This window comes from Mus musculus, chromosome 6 (genome assembly GCF_000001635.26).
Source record: "Mus musculus strain C57BL/6J chromosome 6, GRCm38.p6 C57BL/6J".
Lineage (NCBI taxonomy): Eukaryota > Metazoa > Chordata > Mammalia > Rodentia > Muridae > Mus > Mus musculus.
Window position 1 is genome coordinate 46,475,846 of NC_000072.6, and position 23,206 is coordinate 46,499,051.

General features: G+C 38.7%; 1 protein-coding gene and 1 non-coding gene across 2 annotated transcripts in view; one reads left to right on the plus strand and one right to left on the minus strand.

Moving 5' to 3' along the window:
* The window catches only part of Cntnap2 (contactin associated protein-like 2), a 2,241,333-nt gene that overhangs the window by 1,415,785 nt on the left and 802,342 nt on the right, over positions 1-23,206 (plus strand). Inside the window, exon 13 of the mRNA NM_001004357.2 lies at positions 8,084-8,284. Within this exon, the coding sequence (NP_001004357.2) occupies positions 8,084-8,284 (201 nt within the window). The remainder of the gene's footprint in view (positions 1-8,083; positions 8,285-23,206) is intronic.
* Positions 5,864-5,995, minus strand: Gm25161. The gene has a single exon (XR_003956625.1). It is a non-coding gene; the product is annotated as a small nucleolar RNA SNORA17 (small nucleolar RNA).

The window sequence follows — 23,206 nt, forward strand, 5'->3', positions numbered from 1 at the left end:
AAGTTTTCTTTATTCCTGTACATATTTTAGGAAGATTCTATAGCAGTAGGATTCCAATTCAAAAGGCTTCTAAGGTTAGTTATCCTTCCTCATATCCACTCCTCTAGCTTGCCTTCTCACTGCCCTCCCCATGCAATCCACCTGTTCTAGTTTACTTATATTTCTTTATAACACTATATTCTGCCCTTCCTTTGGAAGATCCCCTTCTACTTTGGTCCCTTAGTAACCATTTAACCTCTGTGGTTATTCTAAATGGAATACACACATCTAATTGTAGGCTTACAATTGTAGGCTTAATTGGATTTTCTACAACCTACTTTTATTTTTTTATTTTTATTTTTTAAAGATTTATTTATTATTATATCTAAGTACACTGTAGCTATCCTCAGATGCACCAGAAGAGGGCATCAGATCTCATTACGGATGGCTATGAGCCACCATGTGGTTGCTGGGATTTGAACTCAGGACCTTCGGAAGAGCAGTCAGTGCTCTTAACCACTGAGCCACCTCTCCAGCCCAATAAGGATTCTTAAATTCTTTAGCATCCCTTCTAGTCTACCACCCACCAGAAGTAGTGAAAAGGAAAGGTTAATAGAACAAAGGAGGATATGGACCTGCTTAGGAGTTGCAGAGACAAAGTTTAGAGCTAAGATGAAAGAATGGACCATCCAGAGACTGCCCCATGGGGGTGGGGGTGGAGTCCATCCTGTAACCAGCCACCAAACCCAGACACTATTGCATATGCCAGCAAGATTTTGCTGAAAGGACCCAGATATAGCTGTCTCCTGTGAGGCTTTGCCAGTGTCTGGCAAATACAGAAGTGGATGCTCACAGTCATCTATAGGATGGAACACAGAGCCCCCAGTGTCAGAGTTAGAGAAAGTACTCAAGAGCTGAAGGGGTCTGCAGCCCTATAGGTGGAACAACAATATGAACTAATCAGTACCCTCATCTAGATGCATATGTAGCAGAAGATGGCCTACTCGGCCATCATTGGGAAGAGAGGACCCTTGGTCTAGCAAACTTTATATGCCCAATACAGGGAAACTCCAGAGCCAAGAAGTGGGAGTGGGTGGGTAGGGGAGCAGGGCAGGGGGAGTATAGGGGACTTTTGGGATAGCATTTGAAATGTAAATGAAGAAAATATCCAAGAAAAAAAAAGAAAAAAAAAGAATTAAGTGAGAAAAAAAAGAAATATTTCTTTGGAACAAATTCAACCTGTGTATTGTCAGGATAGCAGCAGATCAGTTCACACAAATCAGCAGTGGCAGCTCAGTTCACTCATAAACACCATTCATGAATCAGCAACAGCAGGTTGCAAGGCTCTACCAATCATCCTGAGTCCACGGATGCAGCAAGAACACCACCAGAAGCTTTTGGTGCGTTTCTTCTATGAAGTTATGACAGACACTGACCAACAAAAGATGGTAAAGGTATAACACTACCATCCAGCATTGTCTGCTGTCCATTGGGCTATATTTATATCCTTCTCAAACACCAGGTGCTCTCTCAAATATTCACTCTAGCATAACATGACATGCCCTTTTTAAGGGTGCCTTCAGACAAACATCACATATCAGTTCTTAAGAAAACATCCTCCCACGTGTCTGCTTAGGCAACAACATCCTCTCATAAGGCAGTTTCCAGACAAATATCACATGTCACAACTGAGTCTCCAAAGAAATTTCCACTTCATCTAACCAAAGAAACATCCACATATGAGAGAAAACATGTAAAAATTTGGCCCTGTGGGTCTGGATAACCTTACTCAGAATGATCGTTTCTAGCTCTATCCTTTAATCTGCAAATTTTCATAGTTCTACTTATTCTGCTATATAAAATGTATCACATTGTCCATTTATCACTTTATGGGCATCTTGGATATTTACAATTTCTGGCTATTATAAATAAATCAGTAATAAACACAGATGAGCCATTATCTTTGCAGTAAGATGCAGAGTCCTTTGGCTATATGCCTCGAAGTGTTATAACTGGATCTTGTTGTAGAGGTATTATCAGCCATTTGAGGAACCTCCACACTGATTATCATAATGGCTATACCAGTATGCACTACCACCAACAATCTTAAGTATTCCCCTTTCCCAAAATCCGTGCCTGTATTTCTTGTCACTTGTTTTATTGATCTTGGCCATTCTGACTTGGTAAGATCAAACAATTTAGACTTGGAATTCAGACAACCCCAAAGTAAAATTTCTATAGCTTTAATTTTTATTTCCTTGGTTACAGCATAGGTGTTTATCCTTGTATGTTAGTATCCCGCTTGTCTGACCCACTTGTAAAACTGTGTACTTTGTATTATTTCTGTTTCTGTTAGACTTTGCAAATAGTTTTACTATAGCTTGGTGCTGATCTTTGTAAGATATATATTTTACAAATATCTCTTCTGATACATATGGTTTAACTTTTTATATGAGTTCTGATATATCAATGAAGAAGATAGTTTAATTTTAGCAAACTCATATGTATGTGGTTTTTGCCATGATAATGCCCTCATTTTGTACCTTGTTTAAAACGTTATAGAAATATTCCTTTTTGTCTCATTAGGGCCATGTTTTTCTTAATATTTTAAGCCAAATGAAATAAGTTTTTATGAAGTGTTAAAGATATGGGTTAAAATTTTATTTTTAATAGGGATAAATAATTTCTCTAAGATATCCAATACTAGCTTTAATTGCAGTTTTAATATGTATAGATTTTACTTAAATTTTAAATTTTAAATTTTTTCTATCATTATTCTAAATGCCTTTACCTACATCAAACTTAAAAACTACTCTTTTTGGTTTTTAAAAAAACTTTTAAAACCTTTAATTTGTTCTTTGTGAATTTCACTTCATGTGCCCCAATCCCAATTATCTTGCCCTCCTCTCATACCTAGCCTCCACCCTTGCCACACCCCCAACAGAGAAAAAAAATCTAGTTGTGAAAGCTGTAGTGTGTCACAGTGTGTCCCATTATACATCCTTTTTGTCTACACTTCTTTGCTTACAAATGTTCATTGCAATGACTCCTTGGTCTGCTATGAATTTTCTGGCTCCTACTGCTCTGAAACCTCACTAAGACTTCCCAAGGATATCCTCTGTGTCATAGAGATCCCCTAGTTTTCCATCTATAGGACAGGCTCCTTCATGCATTATAGCAGTTCATCCTTGGCGTAGATGTTGGGGCAGTACAATTCAAAGCCCTGGATCTAGGCCCAAGAACTATTTGTGCTGGTCAGCCCTCCAGCCCTCCTGCTTGCATGCCCTCCAGGCTGGCCCACTAGCAATTCCTAAAACCAGGACCAACTCTACCCTGCTTTCCAGGTAATGTGCAGGGTCTGGTCTTGCGAGAGCAGCTGGAGCTGGTGCAGGACATTGCCAGTTCCCCCACTATCATGACTCCAGGGCCAGCTCTCTTACCTGCTATAGATGGCAAAAGGCAAGGGAGGGGAGTATGAAGTTTCTCTCTGGTCCATGCCACCACCCAAAAGAGGCAGGGGTGGCTCTTCTACACTGATACTCTCTGGGTTAGCTTACCTGCTCTCCCCCATCTTCCCATCCCATCCTCGCCAGTAGGATCAGCTCTACTATGCTGCCCAGGTGAGGTTCAGAGCCAGCTCTCCCAAGTGCTGCAGCTCATAAGGAGCATGACCAAGCCTGCTCAGTCAGTCAACAGGTTCTCCAGTGCAGGAGAGAGGATTAAAAAGAAAACGACAGTTAGACAACATTGTAACATGACTCCAGTCAATTCTGAGACTGAAGGCAAATTTAATTTTTCCAATCTGCTTTTATATCATTTTAATTACATGTAAGTATTAAAATGAGCAGTACAAAAAGGAGCTAGCAAGGCAGTAAGCAAAGTCTTGTGATTACTCCCATGACAACTGTTTCTAAGGGCTTGTCAGAATGACCAAACTACTTGAGTCTACTTCCTTGTCCAAGCCCAAAATCTTTCCTGAAGCCTACTTCATTCGTTCCACCCTAAGATTAAAATTCTTGCCTTAACCTACTTCCCTATTATAGCCTAAAGTTAGATTCTTGCCAAAACTTACTCCCTTATCATGCCCTAATGTCAGATTCCTGCCTGAAGCCCATTTCCTTGTCCTTGGCCAATGTCAGATTCCTGCCAAGTGGCACTCCAAAAGGCTCTCCACAGGGCCAGTTATCCTGCTCTAATAACTCCAGGGCCATATCTCCATATCTTCCACCTGCCACAAGTGATGAGGAATGAAGGAGGAGGATGGTATCTCTTCCTTGTAAATGCCACTACATTGGAAATGAGTGGTAGGGCCAGCTCTCCCACCTTTGTATTCTTGGTGGCTTACCTGCAAGTCCCACAATGTTGGGGGAAGGGGGTGCTCTACTTAATACTGGAGCTGTCCAGGGGCAGAGTCAGCTCTCCTGTCCTCATGGTTCCAGAGCCAGATCACCTGCGATGCCCAGGACTCCACCATGGCCCCAGATGGCATCACCAACTACTCACATCAAGCTCTTCCTCAATGCTCTCCAGTCTCTAGTTCTTCCTCTCTTCATTGTGCCCACATTCTTCTGTTACTGTTTATCTTCCATTTCTCCATCATTTACTCACTCCTCTTTGTGTTACCTATGGCCTCTGACTGTCTAGGGTCACCTGAGGAGTGCTCTCAAGAGTACTATGGTACATCTACACAATGGAGTACTACTCAGCTATTAAAAAGAATGAATTTATGAAATTCCTAGCCAAATGGATGGACCTGGAGGGCATCATCCTGAGTGAGGTAACACATTCACAAAGGAACTCACACAATATGTACTCACTGATAAGTGGATATTAGCCCAAAACCTAAGATACCCAAGATATAAGATACAATTTCCTAAACACATGAAACTCAAGAAAAATGAAGACTGAAGTGTGAACACTATGCCCCTCCTTAGAAGTGGGAACAAAACACCCTTGGAAGGAGTTACAGAGACAAAGTTTGGAGCTGAGATAAAAGGATGGACCATGTAGACACTACCATATCCGGGGATCCATCCCATAATCAGCTTCCAAATGCTGACACCATTGCATACACTAGCAAGATTATGCTGAAAGGACCCTGATATAGCTGTCTCTTGTCAGAGTATGCCTGGGCCTAGCAAACATAGAAGTGGATGCTCACAGTCGGCTATTGGATGGATCACATGGCCCCCAATGAAGGAGCTAGAGAAAGTACCAAAGAAGCTAAAGGGATCTGCAACCCTATAGGTGGAACAACATTATGAACTAACCAGTACCCCGGAGCTCTTGACTCTAGCTGCATATGCATCAAAAGATGGCCTAGCCGGCCATCACTGGAAAGAGAGGCCCATTGGACACGCAAACTTTATATGCCCCAGTACAGGGGAACGCCAGGGCCATAAAAGGGGAGTGGGTGGGTAGGGGAGAGGGGGTGGGTGGCTATGGGGGACTTTTGGTATAGCATTGCAAATGTAAATGAGCGAAATACCTAATAAAAAATGGAAAAAAAAAAAAGAGTACTATGCTCCACTTGTGCATTATGGCACCAGGCAGGGATATTCTCAGGTATGATCTACCTCCCACACCTGCACAGCACCAAATTGGTGATCATCTCAGACAAACTCACTCTCTGGGCCCTATGACGCTGGTCTGGTGGTGGGTTTGGCTTGTTTCTCACCTGGCCCAGCCAAGTGATCCCTTGAAAGGGTAGTCTGTTGAGGGCTCACTCCTGCCTATTGTCCAAAGTTCCAGGTGTAGTTCTTCTAGTCTCTGGCTTGCTCCCCAACCTGGAACTGGTGGTCTTCTTAGGACAGCTCCCAATCTGGGCTCCCTGGTACATACTGGTGGTCATTTCTGCTTACTCTTTTCTGCCACTAGACTACTAATGATTAGGCTACTAATATTTCAGATATTTATAGCTTAGAAAACTGAGTGTAGACATAGTATGCCTCCTCTCTGCCACTTATTAACACACATGTAAAACAGCAGCCATACCTGCAAAGCCTCCAGGTGCAGATTAACCATTTTTTGAAAGTGTGTGTGGGGGTGTGGGGGTGTTAGTGTTCTGTTGTGTATATGAAGACCAGAGAACACTGGCTGTCCTGACCTATTACTTTCTTTCTTACTGTCTTGAGATAGGATATCTTCCCAGCTGGGTCCCAGTTATCTTTCTGTCTCTGACTTCCACATCTCTAGGGTTACAGGCATGCACACCATAACTAGCTTCTTACACTATCATTTTAATTGCCTCAGTAGCCAATGGTATATTTGTTTCTGGAATGATGGGTTGTCCCTGGCTCTCCTTTCAACATGTTCATTTCTATCTCAGGAATCAGTCATTTCTTCACAGACACCAATTTCTTCTCCTAATAGCAAATAGTATTTAATGGAGGTATTTGGTACAGGGCATAGCATCTTGTTCTGGAGCATTTTATTCACTATACTAAGTTCAAACATGGGTCAATATTTCAAAACAAAGATATTGTCTTGGGTTCTTGCTGATGTTTTCAATTAAAATTCAAATAGAGAAGGAGTTTTAGTTAATTTAATTTTATGTAGCTTATAACCAACTCTGCTTTTTCTTCTCTGAGACTCCCAGCTTCCAAAACACAATGATAATCATTCTCTCACCTCGCTCCACACTATACAGAACATTTCAATTGCAGTAAAGGAAATGTATCATTTCCCAGAAAAGAAAGTGTGAAAGAGCATTTGTTCACAAGACCAGGATGATGCATATTCTGTTAAGAGCAAACAGCTTTCAAGAAGGGTTATGGCTTGATGGACTGGAGGTCACTGTGGAAATAGCCAACAACTGAGTTACCAGAAGGCAAGTGATAGGTTGCAAAATGAGGATGATTTTGAATGATGAACTTCACACTGGAGCTCCAGACTGATGTCAAAATCCCAACCAGAAATGATACTCTTTTCTTTTAGTAAACGGTCTTTCATTATTTTAATAAAAATATCATTTTTCTACTTTGTTCCTATAGGCAGAACATAGGTCTGGGACAAGACTGGGAATACTAGGAAGATATCTCAGCAGCTAAGACACTGTGAAAGGAGGAGGGCCTGATGTCAAATCTCCAGCAGTCATGTAAAAGATGGGGATGGCTATATATTTTAGCAAATCCACTGGGTGTACACATGGGCAGATCTTGGGAACTTGCTAGGTGGCCAAGCCTATAAAAACTGTGAGCTTCAGGCTCAGTAAGAGAACCCGTCTCAAATAGTAAGTTGAGATAATGTGTATGTGATTCATATGGAAATAGCTGTATCTGAAGAATAAAATTTTCAGGAAAATGGGTGGAATTTGAGTGTATAATATTAACCAAGGTCACAAAATCTCAAAGAGAAAAGGAAAAGAAAAAACATATCTTCTCATTCATACATGGATCCTGGGCTGTAATGTGAGAAGGAAGAACAAAATACAGACACATGGGGCACAGAGTTTTGGGAGATGATATAATGCTAATTGGTTTTCTGGCTTCAATCCTGCCACAGATTTATTTTTTCTATTTGTGGTAGATAAATAAATAAATAAGTAATTTATGATGAGCGAAGCTCCATTGCTCCAGAAAGGTCATTCTCCATAGATCACTCAGATTATAGAGTTTGGGAATGGGCAAGTATTTCTTTGAGTGGCTTTCTTAATCTAGCAGAGTGACGTTTTTACTTGTGAGCTCATTGCAATTAAGTGATAAAAGAAAAAAAGTTGTCCGATCTGATCTTGGCTGTTTAAATAGATCAATACTACAAAAGCATTTGTTTTATGTAGAAATGATTGAGGAAACACTTGACATGGTCCTCTTCTGCACTTGCAGGCATACACACACACACACAACACACACATGCATAAAACATACAACACACACCTACACACATATGCATACAACACCCACATGCATACAACACACATGCATATAACACACACACAACAAACGCCCTCTTTTTTCTAAAATACTGTCGGGATTGCTCCCTCTAACTCGGTTTTATTCCAGTCTAATGAAAATAACAGCTAAAATGTGGTTCAATTATCTTCTGACATTTGAAGCAGCACTGGAGTACTAACGAGTCACTGTCTTAATTATTTCTCTTCCCACAGAGGACAAGGTGTGGACCATAGTGTCTCATGACTTACAGATGCAGACGACAGTGGTAGGCTACAACCCAGAAAAGTACTCTGTGACACAGCTTATCTACAGTGCCTCCATGGACCAGATTAGTGCCATCACCAGTAGCGCCGAGTACTGCGAACAGTACGTCTCCTACTTCTGCAGGATGTCCAGGTTGTTGAACACCCCAGGTAGGCTGTGATGGAACATTACTTTTAATTACTATCTCAGCTGGTGTTTGCAATTGCCTAAACAACCCAACAGGTGTGGCTTATTATCTTATTGTCCAGTCTTCAGTCCTCAATGTGCAGATGGCTGTAAATAAGTCCAATGTAATCACTGGGCTTGTTTTTGTTTTCTGGACAATGAAGCTTCTAATGCATGATTACTTTAAAATAAGCAATGCCATTATTTTAGATTAATAGATTTTTCATATGTATATATATATATAGTGGGGTGTGTGTGTGTGTGTGTGTGTGTGTGTGTGTGTGTGTGTGTGTGCGTGTGTATGCTGTTAATGCTCGTTTATCAAGCAGTTGCCTTGGGCAAAAGTTTGTCAGAGCTTCTTGTGAGCTTTCAAGTGATTCTCTTTGAGTCTCTCCAGTGTCTTTAATGTAAAGATGAAAGCCTTTTGAAGGCTGTCTGCCAGGAAATCTGGTATAGAGCAGTGAGAGATTTTAGGGCTCTCTGCTGTCATTTAACAGTATCTGTCTGAGGAAGCCCACTCTGAAGTTGCTTTCATGACAGTCTATTTCAGTGGTAGATAGTGTATGCGTGTATGAAGGTGTGCATATATATGTGTGCACAAGGTGGTTTGGGGTTTAGAGACTAAGGAAGCCCCCAAGTTTATACTGAGAACACCTTCTCTGCAAAAAACCTTATGTGTTAGGGGTGGGGCATGCCATTAAATTTACTTTAAATTTGCATCAAAATTTGCTAGGATATGCATTATTTGGTCCATAACATAGCTGCAAAAATAAGCGTGAGCCTTGAGTGGAGGGAATAGGGCTTTTTGATTTGCAGCCTTGAGGTTTTCCAGATGTGTCTTTGGATACTCATTGAATTTGAACTCCTTTGTGAATATTTGCTTATTTAATGCAGTAAGTAAAACTGTATATGATATATTTATCATAAGCAACATACTTTGAAATACTATTGCAGAATAGCTAAATTAAGCTAATTTACATATGCTTACCTTCTTGTGGCAAGAACTGTATTCAAAGATGTAATGTAAGAACCATGTTGTACTATGTATATTTGATATCCAGCCTCAGTTTCCCATTTTTTTTCTTTACTGTCAAAATTAGGAAAATGATGTCTGCTTTGGTGAGATGCTATATTAGGAATGTATGAAGTCTATGGTGTTTAAAGAAATGAATGGCATTTTTAATTAATAATCAATATTATAACATTGGATTGTGTCAAAGACTAGTAGGCTATGTGATTCTCTAAATCAACAGTGGATTATTTGATTTAGCATTATTTGGGGGAAGCTTTCAGAGAAGAGCTAGTCACAAAGTAATAGATGATTGTGATATTTGTGTGTTTCTCTTATGCAAAGCCTTGTAATATCAGATTGTTCACAATTTACTGCATAGACTGTAGGAGAGTAAAACCTGAAAATATGAAAGTGATAGGTTTAGAAAATTAAGGCAGGGGTTGTTTGGAGGAAAGATGTTTATGGTTGGCATATTGAATTAATGTGTCATTAAAAAAGCAGAAAGAAATATCCAGATTGATGTTGGCAACTGAATAGCAGTAGGTGTGATATGAATGGCCCTTCTGGCACTGGTCAGAAGCCCTAATGTGGGAAGTGAATACAGGCAAGGGTCTGGATGCAAGTAAATGCTATGCTGTAGATTGAGTTCCTACCCTGTCCTTTTGAAACTAGGTGTGCTTAAAAAGAATACACACGAGTTTGGAAAGTAGAACTGCTGGATCCTACTGCTTGTGATTTTAATGTAATAGGTCTAAAGTAAAGTTGAGAGTATGCATTTGTTGTGAGTCCCATTCAATGAGCATGGTACAGTGGCTGTATTTGGAGCTAGGGCTTTTAGGAAGTAAAACTGTTAAATGTAGTGAGGATGGAGATGTCCTGATTTCAACAGAACTGGCAGCCTCAAAGAAGAATAAGTAAATCGCACTCTGCCATGTATGGAGCCAGTGAGTAGGACTCCAGCATGCCAAACTACATCTACCAACTCCTCGAACCTAGGCTTCCTCCTCCTGAATCACAAGGTTCACTTTCCGACTGCTCAGCTGCATGCCAGCTTTGGGCATTTGTCTTGGCAGTTCTAGAAGATAAATGGTGAGATCTCAGATGATGGCAAATCTGAGTGGGCTGCAGAACAACTCTGAGAATTTGAGAGTTCCACACAATCTAACAGGTGTTTCTGATACCCTTTACTGCTCACAGCAATTTTGATTGGATCCTGCTTCTACTGCTACCAAGCAGTAACCAAGGATTAGGGAAAATTGGGAGCAGCAGGAGTCACTAATGGATTTCATCAGCTTGTTTCAGTTACATGAATGAATGTTCCTCACAGAGGCTCAGTTCCCAGATGTAAGTTAGTTAGTTCTTCAGTCTTAGCATGGGAGAGGAGTGAGACAAATGCTCACTAGAAACAAATCTTGGTGCTTGCGTTGGTATAGTCAAAATTTTGTTATCATTTTTCCTAGTAGTTAAAATACATTAATAGTTTGTAAAACCACAGTAGAGTTGCCAAATAAGTATATAAATAACTTACAGTTTAGGTACCAGGAGAACCAATTTAAGGCTTAAGGCAACTAACCTCTAATTCTCTTGGTCTTATGAGTAGACTTTGCTCGTTTCTTCACTGATACTGTGTTTTTCTATCAGTCACACAGAACCTCACAAATGCATTACTCTCCTTTATATAACATGAAATAAACATCTCTAAGAAAAATAAAGGAAATGTGATAGTTTTAACTGTCAAGTTGGCACAATCTAGAATCACTTCAGAGAAGTATAAATAGGAGGCATTAGAGATCAGCTTTGCCTCTGGGAGATGATATTGACTATTTAAGGAATGAGTGCCCCACTGTGGGTGGCAGCATTCCCTAGGCAGGAGATCTTTAAGTGTTTAAGAGTAGAGACAGATGACCACTGGCATTCATGAGTTAATTCATTGCTCCTAAGTCTTAATAGTGGATCTAATAGAATTAGTGGCTTCAAGTTTCTGCCTTGACTTCCCTGAAATGGTGGATTATAAACTTGAACTGTGAGCCAAGCAAACCCTTTTCTCCTCTATGTTTCTCTTTCTCAAGATATTTTATCCCAGCCATGGGCAAAAGTAAGAATAGGTATTTGGGCAATAAATAACATTATTTTACTTATGTTTTCAGAGAATCCAACATTGTGTTTTAGTACATTTATAGATTGCCATTATACTTAAAATACTCTTTGAAAATTACGACCATGTATGTCAGGCATTTTTTTTAATATTCTATGATTCTTTCCTTTCTCCCCTTCCCCTCATTTTATTAAAATAATATTCTTTTCTCGTCCATTATATCCTGATTACTGTTTCCCCTCCTTTTATTCCTCCTAGTTCTTGCCCACCTCCCCTCCCATCTGAATCTACCCTCTTTCAGTCTCTCATTACAAAGAACAGGCTTCTAAGAGATAACAACAAAACATAACAAAATAAAATATAAATTAAAGCAAACACAGTCTCATCAAAGTTGGAGAAGCCAAACCAACAGAAGGAAGAGAACACCAAGAGAAGTCACAAAGATCAGAGACCCATTTATTCACACACTCACGTGTCCCATAGTAATACTAAACTAAAAGCTATAAAATGAATGTCCAGGGCCTGGTGCATACCCATTTAGGTTCTGTGCTTGCTGCTTCAATCTCTGTGAGTTTATATGAGCTATGTTTATTGTATTCAGAGGGTTTTTTTCTCCTGGTTTCCCTCATCTCTGCCTTCTACACTCACTCTGCCTCATTTTCCACTAAAACACCCTACCATACTGCCATTTACACAGGATCTGTTCTTGATACATGCTTGCTAATTTGAATAAAAGTGAATACCTGAAGATATTCCCTTATCAACCTGCCAACATTTTTTTCTATGTAGGAACAAGCATCCAATACTGGTGCTAGTGCCCCAACATAGGTGTTGATGGTATTTGTTTGGATCCAGGAATGGCTGCCTTCAGCAAACATTCATGGGTGATTTTATTAGCCATCATTGGGAAGCACTGTTTATGTCATGAGTGCATCTCCTGTTTAAATCTAAGTAGTTAGATCTTTATGTGGGGAAAGACTAAAAGGAATAGGGATTCTCTGACCAACTAAAATAAACAGCATATATAATTCACTACTTTTTTTGGCTAAATCACAGTAATATGACAGTGTTTTTAATCCAATTGGAACAATTTCTACATTCTGTAAAGCAGATTTCTGCCTACACTTCAGGGTCCTTTTCCACATTCTCTGTTTCTCCTTACCAAGTGAGCTACTGTGTAGAACAGCAGACACAAGTAGGGGTAGCTAACACAGCAAAATGCCCTGTGTACTGCATTCTGTAGCAATCAAAATAAGAAAGTGGGAATTTAATAAAAATCTTTAATTTGTTGTTTTAAGGAATTAATGTTTGCTGTAATTTTTTTCCTCTTTCATGGTAACATCTGATTTTAAATATCCATTTAATCATTCTGTAACTAAGACTGAATTATACTGGAACTTTCTCAGAAGCATTTGTGGCACGAATTTGAATGCAAAGTATATTCATTATAGTCATTTCAATTAAAATGAATATCAAATGAGGCTGTAATAGCTATGCACTTAAATGTTATTTTTGTTTTAAGAGGCTTACTCTCCAGATGTCACTTGGGGCTCTGTAACTTCTAAAACACATAGAACTAAGAATTAAAAGGCACATGGAGCTTGTGAATGTATACAGACAAGTATTTGCTTGTGCCATACCATTAGCTAGCAACTGTAGATTTATTCATTCAGTATTGGTTTCTTACAACTTTTATAAGGAGGGTAACGTGTGGCTTATGGTATTATCTCCATTGTTGTTACAAAATTTGAATCACTTTAAAAATAATGCTTTGGAGACTAAGGAGATAACTCAGTTAGTAAAGGGCTTGTCATACAGGCATAAGGATCTGTGACCTGTGTTTGATCCCCAGAAACCCCTCCCCCAAAAAAATAACCAAAATAATAAAAAATAAAACCTAGAGAAGTCTACCTCTGTAGGGGCTTCTCTCTCCAAAGGTAGCCCTAAATAATAAAGAAAGTTATAAACAAAATAATAGTTTGACCATTCCTTATAGTCTTTTCTGATCTTCAATTTAATTATCGATTCATTTATTCTTAACCAACCATATAAACATACAGAAACAAAAGTAATAAAAATTTGTATGTAGTTTCGTATATAAATCAGAGTGAGGTTATTTCAATGGGGATTCCCAAGTTGAGAAAAGCAATAGTGATTATCCAATAGTATGTCTTTAGTTTGATAGCCTCAGAATTAAGAACATAATTATATAAAGGCAAAAATCATTGAAAATTTGAATCTGCTTCAGAAATAAGGACTGTAAGAACTTGAGAGGTAGAAGAGATATTTGGTCAGTATTTACATGTTAACCATGAGGACCTGAGTTTGATCCAGAACCTATATTTTATAAAGTTGCTTCCTCATTTTGCTTTCACCACTTTCAATATTTTAAACTTCTTGGGTTATTAATCAGACTATTGCAGAAGTTAGCCAGTGGGCTTTAGGTTAAAATATCCAATGGGTTTTTATAGAGAAGCTAGTGTCTTGGGCATTTTTAATAGCATAGAATCCTTGCTCAGCATTGTCCTCCACCATCTAATTTCTTTTCCCAAGCTTGTTCTTCAAATAAAATGCTCAAATGACATTTATAGAAGATTGAGGCGTGTACACACACACACACACACACACACACACACACATTACCATCACCTCGACACTGGGAAAAAGCAAAACCACTTTGTAAGAATCACTGTGAATATTCATGGACAAATTATTTCTGAGAGTCTGTAAATTCAAGAATACAATTGTACAAGAAACTGGTCAGCTTGACAATAGAATGTTGGCAATAATCTTTTGACATTACACAAGACTAAGCTAAACCTAGGTTTCCATACATAGGAACATGGGTTTTCAGTTGAAAACTGTGACTACCTAGTATGAACCTCAGAGATAGTTCAGCCATACCCAAAAGCCATTTCAATTCTAGAACCTAACCAGATTATACAGCAGTCTAAGTATACATTTAATATAAAATATAAACTTGAACATTCAGTATAACATTTTCCTTTCTCTTGTCTGAGTGTGTTTGTAAACTCCCAGCCGAGATGTGACTAGATGGCATGTGATATGCAGACTTCATGGTGTTCCTCTCCTCAGCCCTTGGTTTTCATTCCTTTGCCAAGGCAACAGGCAGTGTGTGCACAACTTAGGGTTCAGGAAATTTAAGGGAGAATATCTATCCATGATTCTCTGTTTGACTTGCAAGGTACTTTCTTTACTTATTAATGGCCTCTTATGATTTTAAGTAAATCTCTTTTTGTTGAAAAGCTTGAATTCAATCACATGTACTTATAATTCTATAACTGAGACTGAGGAGGTAGAGACGAGCAGATCCCTAGCACTTACCGGTACCCTGTCTAGCCAAATTACAAGCTCTAGGCCAGTGAGAAAGAAAGAATGAGGGAGAGAGAGAGAGAGAGAGAGAGAGAGAGAGAGAGAGAGAGAGAGAGAGAGAGAAAGGAAGGATAGACAGAGCCTGAGGAATGACACCTAAGTTGCCCTTTTACCTCTACTTGTACGTACACACACACACAGGTGCCCCCAACCACCCACATATATGCATATTTACACATATACCCCTCACACATACACCAGCGCCTTATACAAATTAAGAACTCGAATATGATAAGTCAGATGTGGGAGAAAGCTACATTTTGATGCTATAGAAATACAGTATTAGTAAATAACCCCAGAGCTTTCAGATGACTAGGGCATTTAACTTATTTGGACAGAACCTGCTAGCCTGCTTAAAGGCATGTATCTGTACTTCTTTGAATATATTGCACTCATATATTTGCTTTACAAATCATATTATAGTTTCTAATTCGAAACCTTCTCCTGAAGTATTTATTCCCTGCATATATGAAGATTTATTTAATTGCAGAAATGTGGTTGGCTGTGTTTCATGTTGTCTTGATGATATTTAGTGCTGTTTGTTGGTTTCCAGGGCTTCATTTCTTTTAATTTCTCAATATAGCCTAGTTCTCATAAGTCATACTTTTATTGCTTTGTTATGTTGGAAGAAGCCATATAAATAATCCATACTTTTGGGTAGTTTACTATTAGATTTTGTATCTATTGAAAAGGAGTTATGTTCACACTCTTTGCCTATAAAGTAAGCTGTGTAAAATTCAATATACTCTTGAAGATACTAAACTGTGATTTAGTGGCATTCAAAAGAGAAGAAAACACAACTTTAACATTGAGACTTATAACCTATTTTTAGAAAAAAAAATCTAAACTTTTGTGTATTTTTTCAAGGAAACTGTTTTTCTGACTTTTATTTTTTATTCTAAAACAATGTTGGCTTTTAACTTTTGAAAGCAAATAGCCTTTTAAAGAGTGTTAACCAACTCCAGGTAAAAATTGTTTTAAGTAAAGGAACCTCATTGTTACTAGTCAGTATATTAATCAAAAGGTTAAACATTTATCTAATTGGTTATGGGTCCTGGTATTTGTATTACAACTTCAGGACTTGGTTCAATTAGACAAACAAAGACACCACTGAAGCATATAATTGGGGACCAGCAGAGTAGCTCTACTGGAAGAGTGCTTACCTAACATGCAGGAAGCCCTGGGTTCAATCCCCAGTACTAATTAAAATAGTATCATAAGTCCCTGAATTTGCACCACCACTAAGGCAATATTAAGGCCAATGTAGGCTAGACAGGAAGTTTAAAGTCTAAATAAAAATGTAGGTCCAGTGAGTTGGTTTAAAAGGTAGAATACAATACCGCCAAGCCTGATGACTTGAGTTCAATGCCTAGGACCCACATGGTAGAAGAAAATAAAAAAATGCAAATTGTCATCTAATCATATCTCTATATGAATGCAGCCACACACACACACATACACATAAACACTACAAGGAGAGAGAGAATAAATAAATGTTTTAACTTGAAAGCTAAGCAAAGCAAGAGGGAAAAACTACATTTCGACATTGTCAACCAAGAAACAGAGTGGCAACAGAGAGAAGGGCTATGAGATGCTGTATAAAGCATTGACAGGCAGTTATGAGAGGCTCAACTAGAAAAATGTAAAGGGGAATTAATGGTGGCTGATGCATGTGAGTTTCCTGTGCCTCAGGAAATGTAGCATATAAGCTAAAATGGAAGAATTCACCGAAGTTAATGAAGAATAAAATGGACGAGTAGTTCCAGGTTAGAGCTGGCACATAGTTACTGATGCTGAAATGAAGCAGTGCAGAACTTAACTGAAGAAAGAAAGATGCTGGAGGAGAACCTGAGGCCCCAGAGGCAGGACAGGAGCTTGAGAACAATGATTTTGTTCAACAAATCTTTTGGATTTCACACTTAAATTTATTTTCTTTGAAGGGGAAAGGGTTTGCCGTAAGCTGTGCATCCAGGCTGTCATATGGATAGTGGACTAGAAGACAGAGTTGCTGTAAAGGAACTGATCGGCATAGCGTATATGGCTGTTTGAGAGGCCCACCAAGACTGAGGGAGGAAGACAGATGTGTTCAAAGATCAGGTGAAAGTGTCAAATGACATGAATCGAGTAAATGAGGAAAATTCCAGGATGGCTCAGGCTTCTGACTTGGAAACCTGAGCTGAGGTCCTCAGCCTTCCTAGCAGGGATCCTTATTAAGGGAAATCTGGAGAGTAGACTGTTTGAAAAGCTGGCACTGAGAAGATGGGTGTGTGATGGCACATGGAGCACAAATACTTTTAATTGGCACCAAAAAGATGAATGCAGGTTTTCCCTTTATTGCAATGTAATCATATCTAATAGCTAAAATGAAGTGCAAGGGGTCCCATGCTTTCTGTTCTGTGTTTGTGTTACAATAGCAGAGGACACAGTCCAAACTGACCTGTCTCTGTGATGTCATTAAAAGTCTGATTTTGCCTCAGCTTTCTAGTCTGCTTTGGTTTTATGCAACCTGCATAATGGATGCTCCAAGGACCCATGAGTCTGATATGTTAGCTCTAGCTCTTCCATTTAGTTCACATTTTATGATCCAAAAGGAGACATATGCTTTGCCAGTCATAGCTATAGTGGAAGGAGAAATGTAGTCTTTCTACGTGTGAATGAGCATAGCCAAGGTAGAGATCTGTAAAAAGCAGTGGCTGCTTTGTTGGATGAGGTATTACAGGAGGAGTGAAAACAGAAGACAGAAGGAAAGGAAAAGAAACACCAGTTAAAAGAAAGAGAGGGGATGATGTGGGGAGAGGATGCAGCTATTAGAAGAGACAGGAAAGTCATGATCAGAACAGTCAAAACTAACTGAATCAGACTATGGAAGCTTTTTCATGAAGCTTGCTGTTTTATATATATATATATATATATATATATATATATATATATATATATATACATACACACATACATACACACACACACACACACATACACACACACACACACACAAAGCAAAAAAAAAAAGAAAAAAGAAATGAAAAGGAAAACTGAAGAATGAATGGAGGAAAGAAAGAGTTCATGATGATTTTCAGGATGTTTAAAGGTGGACAGGTGAAGTATTACTGATAATTTTAAGGATGAGGTTTGCAAATTGTAAAGGAGTCTTTAGAAAAAAAATGTTGCTAACAAGACAGAAAAGGAACAGTAATGGTCTCTTTTATCATCTGGATCTCCCAAGTTCCAAACTTGATGATCGCTGAGGTCAGGCATCAAGGATGATGTACCCTCCACAAAGCAGTAAGAACCGATTATTTCTACACTTACTCACACATGTGTGTATAATGCATTTATAATTTAATTTCCTTGGTAAAGATGGAAACATGGGAATTTTGTGAGGTAGCTTATTCTATCAATGCATAGAGTTGACAAACTGTCTTCTTATGTCCTGCTAGTTAAGACAGAATCTAAATGTTGATGCTCAAAATTTTTCAAGTAGATACTTATTCAAAACAAGACTGTTTTTTAAGTAAGTGTAAATTTAAAGTGTGTATGAGAATTACAGATATTAGATTGATTTTTCCTTGTAGCTATTTGGCCGTATGTTTTCTTAGGTCTTCTGTCAGGACAATATACTATTAGTAATCTCTTCTAATCAAATATTAGGTGTGAAAATTATAACATCACAGAGACTATACTATCACTAAATTTTCTTCGAATGTTACTACATATTGCATTTCTTCTAATGTGTGAGAAATGTGAGCTGATAGAATTGCACTTGAACTAGTTAAACCTCAATATATTAAGAAATCATAAAGCCAATGTCTTATCATTTGCAATTTTAGTTGTTTTTTTTTATAAAAGAGCATATAAGTGAAGAAATAAATATCTTTTATCCAATTTGAAAATAAAAGAGTAGGTTGATCTTATTTTTAAAAATCCCATACTAAGTGACTCTTCCTCACTGAACAAAACACAATGACATTTATAAAAATTCTCCTTAAAGATTGGATAAATGAAATAACATATACTAAATATTTAATGATAGCAGCACGTTAGGCAAAGATCTTAAAGTTTAAGGACTTTGAATTTTAATATTCTTTTATGCTTACATCCACACATATTGTCCATTAAAATAGGATTAAATTAGTTTTGTTATCTTTTCTTGCCCATATCTAGTCATTAATGATATTTACTCGTGATTTTGTTTAAATTATCCATTCTTATGAGACTATATCCGATTTGTCAGATATTATATATTATGCTTAAAACATGTCTTTGACACAAGATACTAAAAAAAATTATCAGTTTTGCTATGAAACTGCTCTCCCAGATGCATGAGGTGTCACATAGCTATAATCCCCCCACTAGGAAAGATAGGCAGGGAGATCATAAGTGTGAGTACAGCCTAAGCTACAGAGTAAGATCCAATCTCAAAGAAAAAAATACACAGTTTACTCTGGAGTCCCTAGAATATTACTACGGAATTGCTAATTTCCTCTTTTAATGTAATTCTTTGACAGGTGCTTTGAAAATACAGCCTGATCAAGAAGAGTGATTTAAAAAATGAGCGGGTGTTTTAAAGTGATAACAATAAAATCATTTTGTTTAGGACTGTAGAACTTATCACTGATAAAAACATCAAAACAACTTGGAAATGTGGGCCCACGTTTTGTGAACTAGATTCCCACTCTGCTTGCTTGCAGGGGTTCCTTTTTTTTTTCCATTTTTTATTAGGTATTTAACTCATTTACATTTCCAATGCTATACCAAAAGTCCCCCATATCCACCCACCCCCACTCCCCTGCCCACCCACTCCCCCTTTTTGGCCCTGGTGTTCCCCTGTACTGGGGCATATAAAGTTTGCAAGTCCAATGGGCCTCTCTTTCCAGTGATGGCCGACTAGGCCATCTTTTGATATATATGCAGCTAGAGTCAAGAGCTCCGGGGTACTTTTTAGTTCATAATGTTGTTCCACCTATAGGGTTGCAGATCCCTTTAGCTCCTTGGCTACTTTCTCTAGCTCCTCCATTGGGAGCCCTATGATCCATCCATTAGCTGACTGTGAGCATCCACTTCTGTGTTTGCTAGGCCCCGGCATAGTCTCACAAGAGACAGCTACATCTGGGTCCTTTCAATAAAATCTTGCTAGTGTATGCAATGGTGTCAGCGTTTGGATGCTGATTATGGGGTGGATCCCTGGATATGGCAGTCTCTACATGGTCCATCCTTTCATCTCAGCTCCAAACTTTGTCTCTGTAACTCCTTCCATGGGTGTTTTGTTCCCACATCTAAGGAGGGGCATAGTGTCCACACTTCAGTCTTCATTCTTCTTGAGTTTCATGTGTTTAGCAAATTATATCTTATATCTTGGGTATCCTAGGTTTGGGGCTAATATCCACTTATCAGTGAGTACATATTGTGTGAGTTTCTTTGTGAATGTGTTACCTCACTCAGGATGATGCCCTCCACGCCCATCCATTTGGCTAGGAATTTCATAAATTCATTCTTTTTAATAGCTGAGTAGTACTCCATTGTATAGATGTACCACATTTTCTGTATCCATTCCTCTGTTGAGGGGCATCTAGGTTCTTTCCAGCTTCTGGCTATTATAAATAAGGCTGCGGAGTTCCTTTAGGAGGGAAGGCTAGGAATCTTTGGGCTGGCACCGGTAGGGGAATCTAGACCACTATTACAAAGAGCTATTGCTTCATCTTCATCCAGGCACAGAACCAGGGAAGGAGATTTACTGCCAGGTTCTGGCTTATGGAATTGTGAAGGCTAACTAGGCAAATTCAAAATGAGGCTCATCCTCAAGAGGAACAAAGTGGGACACTTAGGTGGAGATACAGCAGCCAGCTATAAGTAAAGTGTCTTCTGAAGGATGTTTTCAACCTTCCCTCTAGGATTCCTAACCACGGAAGGAAATCATGTAGATCAGCTAGAATAATCTCTTATGCAAAATCCACTCTGCAATTCCATCACTTTTACAACCAGGATTTGTCATTTATAAGACTGGACATTGTACCTAAGGTGACAAAACATTCATCATAGCCAGTGAAGGTTACTTCTAAGATGAGCTACTGAAAAATCCAATTCTACAGTAAGTGAGAATTTATTTCCTATTGATGAATGTATGGCTGCACCATCATAGGCAGGCAGGGCATGCCTGTTGTGGACTGAGGGATTATTCAAACCCAACAACTTTGCTTTGCTGATGAAGGTGCAAGTGAATCTTATGTCCATCAAATTGCTAAATAAAATATCCTGCCATTGAGTGACAAGAACCATGATTCTATGAATTCAAATGGATTTAGAAGACTCATTAAAGGAAAAGGCTTTTCCATTTCCATGTGTTGTTTGAAGCAAGGATGCAGATGGCTTTATTACACATTTCATTCAGCAAGATCGCATTTGTCACAGGGACATAGACTTCACTCAGTAATTCTTTCAACAGATTGCTTCAAAAGAAGTCTTTTTGTTGAGAGAAATGAACACATACTTTATCAAATCTTCCACCACACCAATATTACTCTGCCATATTTCCTTTTCCAATTCTTTGTGTGTGTTTTTGTGTGGATGCATATGAGTGTGTATGTGCATGTGTCTTCACATATGTGTGTGCCTGCATACATGGATCACAAAAAAAATAAATAAATAAAACCCTCAGATGTAATTCTCTGTCATCATACACCAATTTTTATTGACTCAGTTTCTCACTGAACCTGGATCTCACAATTAGGCTAGATTGATTGGACAGCAAGCTCCAGGGATCTAGTTATCTACACCTCTCCAGTACTTGGACCATACATATACAGTCCTATATGGGACCATACATATACAGTCCTATATGGGCTCTGAGATTGAACTCAGATCAACATGCTTGTGAGTCAAGAACTTTTCTGACTGATGTTTGTTCTCACCCCTCCTGTACTAGCATTTTTTTTTGTTCTTGTGTGTGTGTATGTGTTGAATTCTTATTATTTTCTTTATTTATATTCCATTGGTTACTCCCCCTTGCCTTCCCCTCCCACAGTTCCTCATCCTATTCTTTCTCATCCTTGCCTTTGAGAGGCTGTACCCTGCCACTAGTCCTCTCCCTTCCCTGGAGCCTCAAGTCTCTCCAGGAGTAAGTACATCTTCTCCAACTGAGGCCTGAATAGGCAGACCTCTGCTTATATTTGTGTCTGGGTCCTCGAACAATGTATTCTCTCTGTCATTGACAAGCATTTTAAGAAACGATGGTTTGGCTGACAATTTGTTTGTGAGCATATTGGGAAACATTTGATGTAGAAGAAATGAAAACAAGCCTCTCTTTTAAAAGAGTCTTGACTTTCATGTTTTAATATCAAGATATTTCAGAACATGCAAATTGCATGTTGATGAAATTGAAAAATGTTACAAAAGGTTATATCCATTTCTTTTCAGATAAAATATGAACACTCCATGTTGACATTTTCCTTCTTAAAATAAAATCTTTCCAGAAGACACTCGTATACCTACATTTAACATAAACAACACAACCAATGTTGCTTTCTCGCTTTGTTAGTTTACTCTGGTTTTCTGAGAGTTCCTAATAGGTAGATCAGTTGGGTTTGTCTGCCCAGTCGGCAAAGCTCTTGATAGTCTGTAGTAGTGGGACACTGATAGAGACAGATAATCCCACTCACTACCTGAGACTGTACCTTTGCTTTTGGAGTAGGGAGTTGTTTCCTGTTTGGAATGGGAAATGCCTCTGCTGAGGTAGATCTTGTGTATGACTGAGAGGAATGACACAGAGGAGACACAGAAAAGAAGAACATAGTGAAGCCAGAACAGAGAGCAATGTTCATTCAGACAAGCAGGGGAGACAGCCTAGAGCATGCTGGGACAGCAAAGACAGTGATACACTTATAGCAAGCCCACTCTAAAGCCAGCCTGCAGGTTAGCGTTGGAGTCACAGCTTTTACATAACTGTATTTAATGTTAGTGGACCCAAATCCTTCTAGCTTTGGAGGCACTCACTGCAACCTATCTAGACGCCAAGCCTTTCATGCCATATGTATATCAAACCATCAAAGTAGTAACATAACCAAAGCAACAAGAATGAGCAAATGGGCAAGTAGATTTTCAAGTCTAAGGGAAGAAATTTTAAACTTGATCAGAACAGACAAAGCCTTTAGCTCATTTAGAGAGTTAATCAAATAATGTATAAGATGTGGTGGCGCATGCCTTTAATCCCAGCACTTGGGAGGCAGAGGCAGGCAGATTTCTGAGTTTGAGCCCAGCCTGGTCTACAGAGTAAGTTCCAGGCTACACAGAGAAACCCTGTCTCAAAAAAAAAATGTATAAAGTTCTGATGAAAAAATAGGGAGTACTGTGAAGTAGTATCAATAAAGACAGTGAAGAAAAGATCCTTTCAAACTATTGTCATCGCATCCAAAC